General features: G+C 37.2%; 1 protein-coding gene across 3 annotated transcripts in view; it reads right to left on the bottom strand.

Moving 5' to 3' along the window:
• The window catches only part of FGF14 (fibroblast growth factor 14), a 372,210-nt gene that overhangs the window by 141,965 nt on the left and 212,151 nt on the right, over window positions 1–18,094 (bottom strand). The window contains exon 2 of one of the 3 annotated variants that reach the window (XM_056501024.1): window positions 11,980–12,019. The exons of the other annotated variants lie outside the window; for them this stretch is intronic. Coding sequence (XP_056356999.1) covers window positions 11,980–12,019 — 40 coding nt within the window. The remainder of the gene's footprint in view (window positions 1–11,979; window positions 12,020–18,094) is intronic. 3 annotated transcript variants of the gene reach the window in all.

Here is an 18,094-nt window from a genome sequence, read left to right on the forward strand (position 1 = left end):
TAGCTACCTTGACTTTTCTGTTAGATATATGATTCCACCTCAAAATACTTAATTGAATTGAGCAGGGAAAAAGGCCACGTTTAGTCACTGATGTAAATGAGATGATTTTAAAGAACACAGCATCAAACTGTTCCTCTGATAGTAAAGCACTTTTTCTATTTAATTCACTAAGCACACAGTTTTAAAGGTCAGCAAGAAATGAATAGAGTCTTTGTTTAAAAGTTTGGAATATGGTTTGAATCTTGACTTCGTAATAATTTTTTACAGTCTAGGATAGGGGATGATGTAAATGTAAGGCATTTTTTAGAACAGGAAAAAATGCCAACTGGATTGTCAGAAAACTGCTGTGAGAGAACTGAAGATGCTGGCATGTGCATGATTAAGAGTGGAGTCTAATATATTTGGCTTCCTTTGAGTAAAATTCTTAAAAATAAACAAAGAAAAATTAGTCCAAGAATATGAAGAAAGAATAAAAAAGAAGTAAAGAAAAAAAAATAGTTACATTCTCTGGGATTTAAAAACTCATGAGACTTCCAACAGTTTGCAACCTTGAGCTGTTACTGCATTGCTTTAATGGAACTATGTAAGCAGAAATATGCTGTAATGAAGAACTTCGTGCAGAGAAGACAAATGGAAATATTTGACTCATTTACCAGAAGTCTGTTGTCTTTTTGAAGCACTAGACATTAGGTCCAAACCCTAAGTTATTTAATTTTTTAACTAATCCAAGTTCTGTAGACTCTTTGACACTGGACTATCAAATGCCTAAATGTTTGGATCCAGCCCCACACTTAAAACTTACTGGATACAAACATAAACAAAGTCAGCTTGGCAAACAGAGGGACTCACAGCAGGACTCTGCTGAAACTTGGGATATCAGGCTGGTTTTCCCATGCATCATTACACTGCCTAAGTGCAAAAGCTAGTCAGCTCAAGTTCTGGTAGGTCAAATCATCTACCAGCTATGCCAAAACTGCACACTGTGTGCCTGAGTGCTTTGCTCAATGCCTCCTTTATTCACAGAACTTTACTGGCAGAACTGTCCAAGCTCAGGATGGTCCCCAGGATCCTGAGACAGGGAGCAAAGTTCTCTGTTTAACACATGGTGAGGGTGAGGAACCAGGAGAGTGATGATGATGATGATGATGATGATGATGATGATGATGATGATGATGATGATGATGCAGTCAGCTACTCCTAGAACACTGCAAGAAGACACTTTTCTTCAGGGAATGCACTTTTCTATTATTTTGAAAGCATAAGTACCCCTAGCGAGCTTGATGACACAAAATAAAGCCAATGATGTCACAAGGAGGCAAATACAATTCTTCTTTCCACTCAGGGCAGTCAGGCTATCACCTCATGCCTCTCATATTTTGACAGGAAGTGATCACTAGTTTCATGCACAAATATTTTAGGTTAAACCTCTACCACTTAGTAAGACGTTGATAATGTTACATTTGAGCAGCTACAGTTAAAACAGAACTACAAAAATAACAAAGCAGTGCCTTGTTTTTGCAATGGCAAAAGCACATGGAATAAAAAAAAAATCACAAGCTGTCACATAAATTTCATCATTTAACAAAAATATATTTTCTTTTTTTTCAACAGAAACTGAATGAATACAGATATTTATCTGATCTATATTCCTTTCACAAGAGTGAGTTTTACTGAATCTTCCATGCAAATGAAATTAAACAGTTGGTATTTATCAAACAAATCGTGAGAAAAATCTGGTGAAACACAAATTAAAATCTATTGCTGAAGTGAAAAATATCTATAAAAATTACTCTGATGGCACCTACCCATGTTATTTAATAGTTGAAGTTCCCTCCCAAAATAGAAGATAAGCCTGCTTTCCCACCTTCCTTCTTCCTCCACCATCCTTGCTGCCACCAAAGCTGTTATTGATGCAAGTGGCCTCTTTCTAGGGCCCTCAAATATATCCATATATTACCATTCATTATTTTTCCAGTTTCAACTTTTCTTTACTCCAAAGTGGTGAAAGTGTGTTTTTTAAGTAATAATTTTAGAATATGCGATCCAACCTTGACCATTTGTGATTTATGAAACTTAATTTTCATTGCAAGATATTTTAATAATGTATATAACACCAAACAGAAAATCACCTGTATTGTGTAAAACACCAAAAAGAAATTTCCATCACAGCACAACTAAAGAAACTCTCTCAGTGTAGATTCAGAAATTTGATATCAAACTGTGTGAGAAATAATTAATTTAATGAGGGACACAAAAATACTGACAGAGAGAAAGAGGAATTAACAGTTGAGGCTTTCAGCAATGCTCTGCTGATATCAATGGCAAAGGGAGGAGAGACTTGAGGGAGGAGGACTGCTATGCCTCAGTTAGGAAACCAAATATTTTTGGAGATCAGGAGCCCACTGAAGGAATAATTGGCCCAAGAAATGGCTGTACTTATGATATGGATGTCTAAATACTTCAGGGGAGACATCTCTTTTCAAGATATCACACAGTTTGGAGTCAGCAGCAATATTTACCTAATACCAAAGCAGATTTCTGGCCAATGATCAAAAAGAAAAATACTATTTCTATGCTCTAGCATCCATTTCCAAAACCCTCCTGATATGGGTTCAGTTAGATTTACCTTATAAAATTTGTTTGGAACTGCAGGCCTGCATGAAAAACAAGGCTGAATTAATTTGCAGTGAAGGAAGCTACATGTGTAAGAAAAGAATATTCTTTTTTACTAAACCAAAACATTATCTTAGCAAGGTTAAGTATGCATGACATAATAACCAAATATTCATGCAAATTAGTGTCTGAAAAGAATGTCTGATTTTTAGGCTAAGACAAATGCATTCTTATCTATTTTTACATCACATAAATGCATTTAGTAAATGGCTAAAGTAGCAATGTGTTTATATATATTATCACTTTTATTCTTTAAAAAAATTATTTAACTTGTTTCCTCTGAATTTTACTCTTGCCCTAGAGGGAAATGTAATTGAAATCTTTAACTTCACCTTCTTATGCAACCACAGAAAATGAGGTACTTACTATGGCAGAGAAGACAAGTAACAGGTAATTAAAGGTCAATTTTTGAAGGTTGCATCCCAAATAATGACCAAGAAAGCAAAGGAGCAAGCAAAAAAGCTAGAATAGGTTTGTATATCATTAAGGAACTGCATTATATATTTTAAAAGGTGTGTATGTGGGTGCACACTGCAGACAGATGACAAATCAATTCTTCAGAACAACTACTCATTATGATTCTTAAATGCTAACAAACTGTAACAGTTGAGTGCCACACTCACTCAAGATATGATGCTGATATTCCACAGGTGAAAAATTATCAGTAAAGTTGTTACCTGCACTTCTGTAAAGAAGGTTGGAGGTTGCATTTAAGATTACCAAATATGACATATTAAATATCAACAGGCTCTTAATGGATTAAATTCTTTGCATTCAAAGAAAAGACAAACACAAGAAGAGGGAGAATATTCTCAGATATACTGAGTGAAGCTTCATTGGATTATTCTTTCATGCTTTTATATTGAAATTTGTGTTTCCTCTAAAGCACTGCTGGTCTTAACAAGTGATGTCAACTTTAAAACATGCCTGAAGAATAGAATGGGGCCTGGTGGTGAAACAATTTATGAAATGATGCATAAATAGCCTCTGCAGTTTCCCTATGAGACTTGACAAAACATACTGGATTCTATCCAGACATCAAAATGTAATTAAGTATGATTTATTATGTATATTCATGGATTATTCACATCTGAACACTTCGCTTGCTCCAACTGCATCAAAGTATTTGGCCCTGATCTAAAAAATATTTTAAGTGAAAAATCAAATTACAGCCAGTTTTCCTGGAGGAAATAATTTTTTCTTTGTCTTTCTCCACACATCTAGAGGAATTAATAGTTTGAGACTTTGGATTAGTGTTAGACCATTAATCTAAATATTTAAAATAGAGACAGATGGTGCCAATACAACACACAGTGTGATCCTGCAGGAAGGAAAGCCGAACTATGGGAGCAACACCAATATTCCATATGTTCAGGCTGGTGGAGAACACACTGAACAGAAAATTATTTGGTCCCAATGGCAACAGAGCTGCCACACTTCCTCCATGAACCAGCAATTGCCAAACCAGTTCAAGATCCACCCCATGCCAAATCTCTATATTTCCATGCCTTTGTCAGGACACTTTTCAAATGCACCAAGAAATGGCTCCACTGAGCCAAGAGAAGCTCCATTTCCTCTCATTGCTAAAGATGAGAAATCTCTTGCCTCTAAAATCCTGCCACATTAACAACCTTAGCCTGTTGTGTTCTTGATTCAGTGGATTGAAATTTCTGTTTAAAGAAGTGGGATATGATGATTAAGAAAAGAAGATGTGCATTCTCCCCTTTCTCTACTCTTCCCCTCATCATTCCCTGCTTGGTGTAAACATGGGAGTTTGTAAATGTTCTGCAAATTTCAGTGTGGCTCAAACAACTTTTACAAGACCTTGAGAAAAACCACAACCACCACAGCCCACCCCTCCAGCACTAAAGGTGTTATCATTGGCCATGTGCCTGACAAACACATCACTACTGCTTCCTTTTTTAAACTACGCCTGCTTTAACACTCCTGCACATTGCTAACTCTTCCTTCCTCCAAGGTTCATCTGGCCCTCCTTTCGGTGGGCCAGAACACCAAATTTGAGACCCCTGAATGTAGCCACATTTCTATGAAAACCTGTGTGGTAACTAGCACAGTAGGAGGGCAATCACTGGCTGAGGACACTGAGAAGCTCTTACAAAATGAATATTAATTTTGCTGCTTGTCATATCCTGCTGCCAAACCCTAAAGAGTGTTTGTAAATCCTATTAACTGTTTAGCTGTAAAAATGTGTTGGAAGGATGTAGAGAGGAAAGGGACTAAATACCAGAATTTGTTCTGGAATAAAAATGAATACAGATGAGAAGGGTATTTAGGTTGAAAGAAATGCATTTAGTCAGCAAGAAAGTGTTGTAACAAAGTTTTAAGCAAAATGTAGGAAAAACACCTCTATTTCCAAAAGGAAAAATCATGCAAATTTTTTGGGGGGGGTTTGGCCATTGTGCTATTTAAATAATACTGTCTAATTTTATTTATTTATTTATTTGAAAATGCTTAGCATCCTGTTGCTATGGCAACAATTTGCTTTGCTGAGTGCATCTTTGTTAACATTCACTTGCTGTAGTAATGTTTCCATCACCATCTGGCAGTGACAATTTTTTTTTTTGCTTGAGTGAAAATTCCTCTAAAGTATAAAAATCAGGCCAGCTATTTTTAGAAAGCTGACTGCCCCAGCTCTTTCTGACTTTGCAGAGTTCCAGCCAGAACCTCTGTAAATTCAGTCATGTGATATTGATAACTTGAAGGGGATAAGCAACAGTGTTAAGAATGATTAAGTTACAAATCTGACAAGTTGTCCTTTTGCCTTTGATTGGGAATGTTTATTTTTCAAATTTTTTCTAGAAGTCGTGTTTTAAAACCACATACCCCATCTCACCACCTTTGCTTCACTAAAATTCATTAATATTAAGCAGATGGCAAAATAAACTCAATTATTGGTAAGATGTGTTCCAAGAATATTGCATGAAGACTGGGAAACCCTCGGTTTCCATGGCAAATCATTTGACTCTAATACATTTAATAAGCATGTTTGACATTCCATATTCTGTAGGTCAAATTGAAATAATGTAATCACAGTTATTAAGCCAAATAAATAAGATAAGAACTCAGAGAAACAGCAAAAAATGGTTATGTATTGACCATGATCCAGGCTAGACAAATACAGAAGCAAGAGTTCTTTCAAACATAGGCCTCTTTTATGTCTATATTTTTATATTTCAGTAACTTTTCTGAACTCTTCTCTAAATCAGAGAACAGTATAATTGCATCACAAGTATAAAATGAGTATCATCTTTCTGTTAGAAATAATCTAAGTGCTACTAAATATTTAATCACAAAAACTTCTCTGGTCATGCTACTATTTTGCAAATCTGGTTATGTACATGAAGTGTGTAGCAGGTGATGACTTTTTTCCAGATCACTCATCCAAGCATTTGCCACTGTGGATTTCTCCTTTCAAAGTCCAGAATGTAAGACCAGAGAGTTCTGTCCTGCTCTGTGCAGTGAACATATAAGATAGGCTCCTCTATATGCAAAAAATTTGCTTTCCATGTGTGTTCATATACAGACAAATCTCTACCTCAGTGATGGTTTTTTGGCCCTGAAAGTAAATGCTTTCAGAAAAAAAAAAAAAAAAAAAAAAAAAAAAGGAAAAAAAAAACCCAAGAAATTGACAGTACAACATGGGCTGACATTTGGAAACAGAGGAGACAAACAGCTTGACCAGAAACATTGATGGAAGAAATGTATTGATGTTCCCTCTCACAAAGGAAGAGGGAAGAAGCTGCAATGACTTTTAAATTCTTGGCCAGTGCCATAGGGTTTGAAAACTTTGTATAGCACATATGTTTTAAACTAAGAATATTTAATGTGGAAACTTGAGAAAGAATCTGAAAAAGAAACCCAAAACACTGAGTCCTGTGCTGCACAGTATTAAATTATTCATATTTCTCAGTGAGAACTCTGTAAGTTACCTTAGAGAAATTACTAAAATGTATGGTTGTCTTTGATGGTTCAACATTTCTCAGAATCAGTATCTCAAATCAACACCCAAACAGCAATTTTACAAAATCGAGGTGGGTTTTTGGCTTTGGTTTGTTTTGTTTTGGTTGGTTGGTTGCTTTTAACACTGCTGCAAGCTTCTCCTCTTTTACAAGGGACTATTTTTGGATTAGATTTTTAATATATTATTGAATAAATATGTTGCCTATTTATTAAACATGAGATGAACTATTTTTTTGAAAAGACTGAGAAGGAAATTCACTATTAAATATCTAGTTTCACTTTTCAGAGAAGGTTAACATGTGTAAGATAATTTCAGAAAGGTCATAGTCTATGAGGAGCACCATTACCAATTTCCTAACCAGAAAACAGAATAATAGCATGGAGTTCATTAGACAAAAGGATAATGTTTTTATTTTCTTCTTTATAAGGTAAAGAAATCTAACTTTTACTGAAATCATTAATCCTTCTTTGTGTTGCATACCATTATAAAGTGCATAATTCTTTTCTTTGGGAAAAAGGTGATCTGTTGAAATGAGAAAGTTTGTGTCTTCCAATCTCTTTTGTAGAGAAAATTTAATACACATATTTACACTGGCAGAAGAAATTATCTAAAAGTTACATGAGCAAAACCAGCAGAACTCTTGGAGCTATATATATTTTTTAATGGATTCTTGAAATAATAATTTACCCAAGCCATAAGGATGCTGTTAAAACAAGGATTAACTCTGCTCAGACTGTTAGGAAGGATCAGCTTCTGGTGGGGCCAGTCTCTCTCTGCTGAGCATGAATAAGCAGCCCTGCACCTTAGTGAGGACAAAGGGAGCTAAGCTGAACCATAACCCTGTTTGTCAGTCATGTCCAGCCCTGGTGGGCAGGTCAGACACAGCTTCACAAAAGTCAGCAGTGCTGGAATATGAAGGAAGCAACGGCGTGAACAAAATTTCTTTAAAAATTATTTTTATTTTTGTTTTTATTTTTATTAGCAGAATTAGACTGGAGTTAATTTCATAGTTTGAGAGAATCACAGAATGGCTTGGGTTTGCTTCCACATGCACTACAGGTTTGCCTCAAACTCAGAAAAGCTAATATTCTGCTAATCCTCCTTTCTTGAGAGTAGTTGTGGAAGAAGGCATCAATGTTTCTTCTTTTGGCTGATGTCTATTTCGTTTGGACATCAAGTCCACAATTAACAATTTTCTCTTCACGGTATCCCCATAATTCCACCTCAGAGCTTAACAAGAGAAATCTCTTCTCTTACTACTGCTAATGAGAATTCTAAATAGCTTGGAAAAAGCAGGAAAAAGGTGGATGGGCATATTTAAAACTTGTTATAGTAATTTTCAATTAAAATTTCTGAAGAAGAGGGCCAAAAATTATTTTAAAAGCAGCAATCAACTTGTAAAACAAACATAATATATTTAGCATAAGGCAAGAAAATTTCAAGCTTTGGGTCAAAGAAAACCAAACAAAAGTATACATCAGCTGCAAAATAAATAGACATCAGCATAGGACTCCTATTAATCTGATTTGTTATACCAGAATAGCAGTTTTCAGGTACTGATGCAATTCAAACCATGACATCCGTCTAACTTATACTGTAAAAATTCAATATGACCGAAAAATTAGATTTTTTTTTTAATGAACTGCATCCTGTAAGTGTTCAGTCTCAAATCCTACCTCTCAGTATTCTTAAGTGTTTTATTTCATTACTTATAACAGAAAAATTATGAGATTCTAGCAAATGGCAGAAAATACACCCACACACCTGCTACTAAGTATTTATTTATTCCCACAGGAAAGCGTCGCTTAAAAGGGTTTTGTATTCTTAGCAAACTATGTATCTAAGTCACCACATTAGGAGTATTGTTGCAAAATTTTTTATGCAGAAAACAGCAAATACAAGGCTGACATGCTGCAACAAATACTTTTCGTTCACAAATCAGACAAATGGATACTGGTGTGTTTGCTGCAAGCACAGATTTCTCGGTGATGCAGAGTTACCAAGGACACTCTACAAGTCCCTAAGTATCACAATTCCTCTTCACTGCACGTGGTAAAAGGATCACTGCTCCACAACCATTCCCATCACAATATCTTTCATCCACATGGCAAGATAAAGGTATTATCTACCAGTATAACCTGGAGGTGGTGGCCTCTCCACTCTAGGCCAAGAACAACTCCTTAAGTTAAAATAGACAAAATTTTAGTCTACATGGACAAATTATATAGTTGATTATGTAGATGAATCACAATCCCATTTAAAAAAAGGAAAAAACCCAACCCCTCTGTACCCAGCTCAAATAGAACTTAATCCACAGCAATTATTCATCCTTTTGAAACTTTTAAAGTGCCATTATTGTTGACATCTTAGTAGCCCATGCATTTTCTGTCAAACAGACAGCTCTATTCAATATGTGTCATGTCTATGCAATAAAGTTATCATGAAAATTAATGATAATGTTATGAACCTCAGAATAAAAGCAATTAACATTTTTTTCCAAATGACAACAGCACAAAACCTCTAAATCTTAATTAGTTCTTTATCATCTTCTTTCATGTTTTCCTGTAATATACAGTTATTATTTAAATGAAATACACTTTGGGGACTCATTTTCCATCATGATGGAGTAATTTTGCTCCATGTTGACAATGTCAGTTTTAGGTTTTACCCTAGTCTAGGCAGAATCTCTCCACTGAAAGTCTGAATTTTCTTGTATTAGGTTTGTTTGGCCAGTAGCTGAGAAACACAGGGCTGGCTTCTGTAAGGGGCTGCCAGAAGCTTTCCCCATGTCCAGCAGAGCCAATGCCAGTCGGCTCCAGGATGGACCCAGCGCTGGCCAAGGCTGAGCCCATCAGGAACGACAGTAATGCCTCTGTGATAAGGTATTTAAGAAGGGAGAAAAGTATTGTGTTGAGGCAATAGCTCTCTGAGAAGAGGGAATGAGAGGAACAGCCCTGCAAACAGCAAGGTCAGTGAGGAAGGAAGGGGAGGAGGCGCTCAGGAGCTGGAGCCGAGCTCCCCGTGCAGCCCATGGTGAACACGGCTGGTGAGGAGCTGTGATTCTGCAGCCAGGGAGCTCCATGGGGGTGCAGATTCACCTGCAGCCCACAGAGCAGCCCACACTGTAGCAGGTGGAGCTGAGAGGAGGCTGTGACCCCATGGGAGCCTGTGCTGGAGCAGGGTCCTGTCTAGGACCTGCAGATCCATGGAGAGAGGTGCCCATGTTGGAGCAGAATTCCTGCTAGGACCTGTCACCCTGTGCAGGACCCACACTGGGACAGCCTGCTCCTCAAGGACTGCACCCCGTGGAAGAGTGATCCACATTCAAGCAGTTCATGGAAAACTGTTGGCTGTGGGATGGACTCATGTTGGAGAAGTTTGTGGAGAACTGCTGCTTGTGTGAGGAACTCCACACTGGAGCAGGGGAAGGACTCCTCTCCCTGAGCAGTGGCAGGAACGTGTGATGAACTGACCATAACACCCATTCCCCACCTCCCTGCACTGCTGTGGGGTAGGAGATAGAGCTGGGAAGGAGGGAGGGCTGGGAGGAAAGTGATTTTTAAGGTTTCTTTTACTTCTCATTATCCTGCTCTGATTTTGTTAGTAATAAATTCAATTAATATTCCCAAGTCTGTTTTGCCTGTGATAGTATTTGGAGAGTGATGTCTCCTGATCCTAAACCCACGAACCTCTTGTTATATTTTCTCTCCCCTTTCCAGTTGTGGAGGGAAGTGATGGGGAGGGTTCAGTGGGTGCCCAGCATCCACCCAGGGCCAACCTACTACATTCCTCTTAAATGGACCAAGCACAGAGAGATCACATAAAATCCCTTTGTCTCTAGTTTCACAGCAGAAAGAAAAGAATTATCTTAATCACAGGCATTGTGTCAGCCCATAAACAATAACAACATGCTGAGGAATTAAGTAATCCACTATACATGTTTTTCTCACAGGAAAAAAATATATCTATTTTACTGAGTATCAGACATAAAATTTATTCCATCTATTCCATTTAGTTTTTTGACAGACAATCTGTGCAGATCAGTTAATGTACAGGATCTGAGCCCGTATGTGCTGTTACCAAGAGAAGTGTAGATTCACTATGCTGCTGAGAATTTACTGTGTTCTCTTCTTGTTTTCAACTGAAATGGAAAAGCTTTCCTATCATCATGGAGAATACAAATGCAGCTCTTGTTTCCTAATTATCGCAGCTATTCAGACCTTGAAAATATGACTTGTTTTTGCAGTAGCTGTACTGTGCAGATCTTAGGGATGTCATAGAAACTGGGAATGATTCACTGAGAAGACATGTTCCTTCTCAGTCAATAGTGAACCAACAATCCAGAACAATGCAAAGAAAAATTGGTCTAGTGAAGATCATATCTTCCTTGAAACAAGTTTTTGACACATCATTTGCTTTTCTCTATTCCTTTTGATAACTAACTTCAATAAAGCTCTTTCCCCATAATTTTTTTTTTGCTACAGCTCTGATGTTTTATGTATTTCTCTGATAAACAACTTGTACCTTTTTAACAAGAGGGCAGAAATAAGAACTTAATGACAGAAAAAAATCTCACCAGATCCCACACCAAATGACAATGACTTATGAATAACTTCTGCATTTTGAGTGAAACATTCCAACACTACACAACAAAGTACTTTTTAAAGTACTGTCCTACCCTTAGAAATAATACAATTTCTCTGCCTAATAGCAATCTACTCCTTTATTTGACAAAAACAATCCCATTACCTCTAGATAATCTGTATTATGCCTAGCTGAGAACCATCTCCCTTTGTCATTCAAACTAAAATTCTGCAACTGAAATTTACGTTTACAACATTTTGATGAAACTTGAACCAGAAAATTAGGCAGTTCTCTATCAGCTCTATAGCATTAGCTTTTCAAAAAGACAGCACAGTCTATGCATGTAGCTGATTTTAGTTTGAACAAGATGATTACTCTTTCCCCATCACAGCTGTTTTCTCCAAAATACCCATATACAGTAGGCTGTTAAATCTTTTTAAAGATACTGGATGACTAGGAGGCTTCTTGTATTGCAATGTGCTATAGAACCTGGTCAGTTTAAGTTCAGTCAATTTGTGTCCAAGAGTAAGCACAGTTGGATTCACTACCTTTGTGTTGTACAATATTTCATTGGCATTCTTTCTTAAAATGCTGCAGGCATTTAACTAACAAAAACTGGGAAGATGTGTTTTTATAAAAAGCAGCAAATAGCAGTACAAGGTATCACCATGTGATTGAGAAAATTCTGAGCTAAGATTGGGAAGTAGGGAGAGACAAAGGAGAAAGGGAAAATTACATACCACTATTTCTGTTTGTTGTAGTCCTCCCTCTTCTTCCACCCTACAAAACAAGATCCCATACAGCAAGCGTTATCTACCTACTAGAAAGCAGGAGGCAAAAAGACTGTCAATCACAGGGGTATTACATACAGAAAACTTCTACCCTTTCTCCCCTTTGCAGTCTATAAAAAAATATGAAAAATTTTGTAGAATAAGGAAATATACTACTATGGAGAAAATCAGCATAATGTAAAAAGGGGAAAGAGGGAGGAAGATAGGATGGCAGAAAAAAAGACTATGACAAAGACAATTACTAGTATGTAATTTAGACCTTTGAAAATTTCTGTCTCCTCTCATCCTACAAAACAAGATTCCATATAACAAGCAGAAATGGTAAGAAATGAAAGTGGGAGACAGGATTGTCTTAACTGCCAGCCTGAAGAATTCTTCAATCAAATTATGTCTTAAGCACCAAGTCTTGATAACAACAGTGGCAAGAACTGTATGAAGGATCAAATCTCAGCTTTGCATATAACAGATATTGCTAGCTCAGTCTTTGGTATGGAAGATTAAAATGCTTCCAGTGGGCTACTTATGAACAGGTACATGCCAAAGATTTTCTGTACCCAGTTGAGTGTGTTCATAGCACTGCTTATTTCTAGCATTACCAAAAGCTTCCTTTCTCATGGAATGAAACAGAACTCTTCTTCAAATGAGAGTGATGGAGGCCAGGGGCGATGCAAGTACATCTGATGGCTCTTAAGAAACCAAGAGGTATAGCAGTTCATGTGTAATGCTGATAATTGAAGGAGAAAAACACACACAATTCATCTGGAAGTAGTTAGTTCAGAAAAATAAGGAATTCTGACTCCAATGGCTGTTTGTGTAATAGGAAATTATAGGGCTCAAAGAAACTTCTTAATGTTGAATATTTTGGAATATCCATATTTTGAAATAAGGAATATCCTTTCTTACTGTCAAGATTGCATCTTGAATACAGCAGACACAGAAACTTCTTGAGCATTAAAAAGTGTTTTTTGATGATCTTACTGGACAGAGGAATTTAATGTCCAATTAGAGATCATTTGATAATAAAGTCATCCTAAAATAAGATTTTAACAGATGTAAAACAGCGTCAATGCTTAAAAATCTACAAAAAACTGATATTGCAACTATAAGACAAATAGGATGTAATTATTACCAGAATTCTCAGTATCCAGGGTTCCAACAGTAGGTAAGTGGAAGAAGAATGAAAGAGTATTTGTTGAAATACATCTGCTTCTGCAGCACGTTATGGCACTGCTTTTGTACACATTTAAGTAGGCAATAAAGCCAAAAGAGGAGGAGAGGGCAAATTAGATGCTCGTGCAATTCCTGGCCAAATATTACAACAGGAGAAGTTTTAGAAAGGAAGTTTCCTGACATGTTAAATAAATGCATCTTTTACCTGCTAGTTCTGGATCATAAATTACCTGGTTTCAAGAAAATCAGAAACCATATCACTTCCCATAGGAAATACAGTTCGTTCAATAAGCCATAGAAACTGGAATGTAGTTAAGCTGTATATTTTGAAACATTACAGAACTAGGAAGCTTGCAGACTTTAGAGTGATCTTATAAAAAATTTTATCTATACCAGATGCAAAGATCTGAACATATAAAATTAAAATTTTTCAACTCCTTATGAACTCTGCTTTAGATCAATATAATTAAGTCATGGAGGGTAGACAGAGCACGAGGGAATAGCAGTATGATGGAAGAAGCAAAATCCAAGAGAAGACAAAATAAGCTGGTTTTTCTCAGTAGTAAACCTAACAAGAAGAAAACCTTGAGGCTGATTAAAGATTAAATAACCCAATCCAAAAAAATCAACTCAGAATCAGAGAAATTGTGACAAAACAGAAGTTTGCTGTATTTCCTGGAGAACAAGATAGAGATAGAGAGATGTGATAGAGACCAGAGAGCAGTGATGGTGTATCCCAGTCTAGCAAAGCCAGGCAGACCTGAGAGCCTAAAAATCTGGATGGCTTAAAAGACACCAAGCCCAGGTGAGTGACTGGGAAACATAATAATGGGGACTCGATTATTAGGAGAAGAAAAAACTTGTCTTGGATGTTTTTATGCATTTTGCAGAAAAAGGGTATTGGATCTGCAGGTGCTACACACTTTGCTTATTTGATATAAAAGAAAGGGCTTGAGAGCAAATATAGAAATTGCCTTTTTGTTAAAATGTGGGAGATAACTGGCTATAGGGAGGTGGAGCTGGAGTTGCACAAAAAGTATATGAGAGAGGCTTAAAGTGACCAGCTAATGTAACAGAAACTGAAAAAGAGAAAGTGACAGGAGGAGACAGGGTAGTTCTATTGTTCAGTACAATGTGTTTTTTTGCTAGTGAAATATATATATTGTATTTAAACATTTGTATTTTTAGGTGAAATAGGTGGATGTGTCATGGTGTAACTTCACCTGAGCATGTCTTTCTGGAGCTGCTGTGACTTTACAACTAAAAAGGGAAAGGTGGAGTTGTGGGAGGATGGATTACAAGAGAATAGAGACAGTGCTGAAGGCAATCTACCCCTGATAAATTGCTGCTATACTAATTACCAAAGAGTAAGGACATCCTTGCCCCTTAATAGGTCACAGCTATGTCCAGCGAGGATGGGTGTTACAAAAGAGGGGGTTGGCTGGCTGGGGGTCAGCTGGATTCTGCTGGCTGTGCTGTGGGGAGGAAAGGTTGTGTAAGGGACTGAAAGGAGTTAGCTGGTCCTGCAGAAGGAAGAGCAAGGAGAAAAGGAGTGTGTGGAGCTGCCTGTGGGAAGCCTATGCAGAGAAAGGTATGAAAGTTTCTGAGACAATAAGGGACTGATGTGTGTGTCAGTCATGAGTCCACCATTGCAAAACAATCTATTTCTATTTTTGTGTAGCAAAGAGAAGATACTTGATGATGACAGTCAAAACTAGAAAGCTACAGGTCACAAGAGAACAAAAGAATTAAGCACTGCCAGTTGATCCACTGGGTTAGGGAATACAAGGCAAACTGGATGCCCCTAGTAGCAGGCAAATGATACAGCTACTGTAACACCCAGCAATTTCTGGCTGCCCAAATATGCCACTCATTCTACTTTCCCTGAACCAGAGCCATCAACCACGCTCAAAGAATCTGTTCACAAGGACAGGCAAACAAAGAAAATAGCTTTAAACTGAAAAACAGCAGGTTTAAATTTTATGTTAGGAAGGCATTTTTCACAGTGAGAGCAGTGAAGTGCTGAAATGAGTTGCTTGGAGAATCTGTAGATGCTTCATTCCAGGCAGTGTTCAAGGCCAGGCTGGATGAAGCTTTGAGCAACCTGGTCTAGCAGAAGGTATTCCTGCCTGTGGCAGGAGGGTAGGAACTAAAGAACCTTTCAGCTCCCTTCCAACACAAACTATTACTCTGATTCTATGATGGTACTGATTGCTACACAGATCTGGAGGTCACAACACCTCTTCTTTTGTATCTACAGACTTTTTTTTCCAGAGAAGAAGGTCAGAAATTCCAGTAACAAATTGGAATGAAACCCAAAGCATGGGGTTGCACTTCTGATTTTTTTTCTGTGGAAGCTGTTTTGACCCTACAGACTCCTGGAGTTCCAGTCAAGTCCTGATTATACAAATCAGCCACTGAAGACAGAAGATAGCAGGCTTGGATTTCCCATGGGAGGTAAAGTTTTGCTCCTTCAAACACTTTTTATTCAGCAGCAATATCCAGCAGTCAGATTGCATCATCTTTATCTGCAGTTTGCTGTCAGATACATGCTGCCTGTTCAGATTAATTGGAGTAAAGCCTGCACAGAGCACGTAGTACAGAATACCCAAGGAGACCCAAATCTCACAGTACAGAGCTGGCAATATGAGCATAATGCTCTTAGGCCTGTAAACTATGCACTTAGTCATCTTCATTCCAAGTAACACATACTATTTTCTCACCAGAAAGATTTTAATGGCCATGGAAACACAGAGAGCACATTAAGAGATGTTGTTCACTTGTGGTATCTGGAAGACCTTTTGAAATGAAAAGTTAGCCACAAACTACATAAGTAATTCCTACAGTGCAAGATTTGAACTTTAGCAGAAATCATCAAAACTTTGTTTTTAATTAAACATATTTTAACTGACATGAAATACAGAATTTTTATCTTTTCTCTTTCAGAAAAAAGCTGCAACTTCAGTAAAGCTGCTTAAGATCAAGCATAAGTTTCATGAATTGCAGTGATTTCCTTGTGCAAAAGATATGACACTGGAAATACCTGCTGAAACACTGTACTTCATTAAAATCTGAATTGGCCATTTTTGGTGCTAAATATCATAACCTGAAGAGTGTATAAAATTCATCTAGAAATCTCTGGAAAGATTTTTTCTTTTTCCCAGAAGAAAACTATCCCATTTGTCAGTTCTCCTACCAATCTGCTAAGCAATTGCTTTTTTGATGAAGTTTTTTTTTTTTTTTATCTGTGCAAATCTAATTATTTGAAGAACAGGTCACACTGGTCTGCATAGCAGCCAGCCACAATGCTGGATCAGAAGCAGGCAGTACAGACAAAAAAAGCAAGGAATCTATTTCTGCAGGAGGGACAGTCTTTTCTAGGTGGGACACGCTCTGTTTAGCAAGTGGTGAATGTGCACAGAATAAAGAGCATGAAGTGAATGCCTGATTTAAAAAGAGACTGACTAAATAATAAGAACAGTTAGAAAAAGACCACCTTTTGGGCAGTGGAGATGAAGGACAGTTTTATCAATTGTAAAGAAGACATCAGCTGCCAGAATACTTGGAGGGGGGAGAAATACAAAGGAAAAGACCCGAGGATCATAAAAGGCAAAAAAAAAAAAAAAAAAAAAAAAAAAAAAAAAAAGGCTGCTGACAGATCATTTCATGACAAAAGAAAAAGAATGGAAATTTCTTACAAAATCTGAAAAGATACTGTTTTCAGCTGTATCTGCAGCCTGAATTTTTGCATAAGTGTGGCCAGAAGATATACATCTGAAAATAGCATTCAAATACTAGAACTTCTGCTTTCCTTTATAGTCTGTCTGGGAAAGGAGGAGAGATTTTTAAAAATAGAAGACAAAAAGGAAAAAAAGTTATCAGAAAACTAACCAATGAACCCTGGAACATTAAGAAGTAGAATGAGGAAATGAGACAGCTGTTACTGACTGCTGTGCCAGGATGTCAGTGATATTGGATATTTCTGTGGCAACATGCAGTGCTCAGAGACAGAACAATGTAATTTCCACACTCCTACAAGAGACAGGCAACCTGTGACATGTGAGCCAATAATGTTGACAAAAGTTTGAATATGTTTTTTTCCCCCTCAAGTATCTTTGAGGCATGTACAAGAAGAGATAACACTTCATGCCTGAGCACTCAGTTGTCCTTTGAAAGCCAAAACCTTGGGCTCAGGAGCACAAGTGTTAAGAGAGACAATGGGCTAAGGTAATGTGCAACTGAACTGTTTATACCTCCACTACTCAATTTTCTTTCTATTTCCTAGTTTCAATTTGGTGGAGCTATATTGCTTATTATAAGGAAAATTATTTTGTGGGCCAATAAGCAAATATGAAAATAAAATTAAGATGACATCTCAAAAACAGAAAATTTCTTCAGGTAAGGTTCAGCTATCTCAGAAAGATGACCATAGAGAGCAGTATTGAAATCACCACACAACATCAGCATCTTAGATGTTGGAGGTGTTAAAAAGGAAGGCAAAAACAGGAGAAAATGCATGCTAGATAAGAATATGGAGTCTGGCTTTCAGGCCTTTACTCCTACAACAATACTGCTCAGAAAGTAAAGAAAGAAAGTCTATAAATCTACAATAATAGTAACATTCACTCAATGAAAGACCAGACATTTTTCATACACGTTTCAGACGGGCATGTAAACAGCCTTCACAAGACCACACAGCTGAGCTTCTCCAGAGCCTTTTCATTTTTTGTTATCCTTACAGTGAAAATAAGGGTTAATAGATTCTAGACTGGGGATTTAATGTTTGGGCCAGTTAGGTTTGTGTACTTGTTAGCTCACTATAAATGCACATACTGCAGCTAACGGTGAGCTGTAGACATTTCATAATTTTTTTTGAAAGTTAACTAACCTCCTC

This window comes from Oenanthe melanoleuca, chromosome 1, assembly GCF_029582105.1.
Source record: "Oenanthe melanoleuca isolate GR-GAL-2019-014 chromosome 1, OMel1.0, whole genome shotgun sequence".
NCBI classification, from domain to species: Eukaryota; Metazoa; Chordata; class Aves; order Passeriformes; family Muscicapidae; genus Oenanthe; species Oenanthe melanoleuca.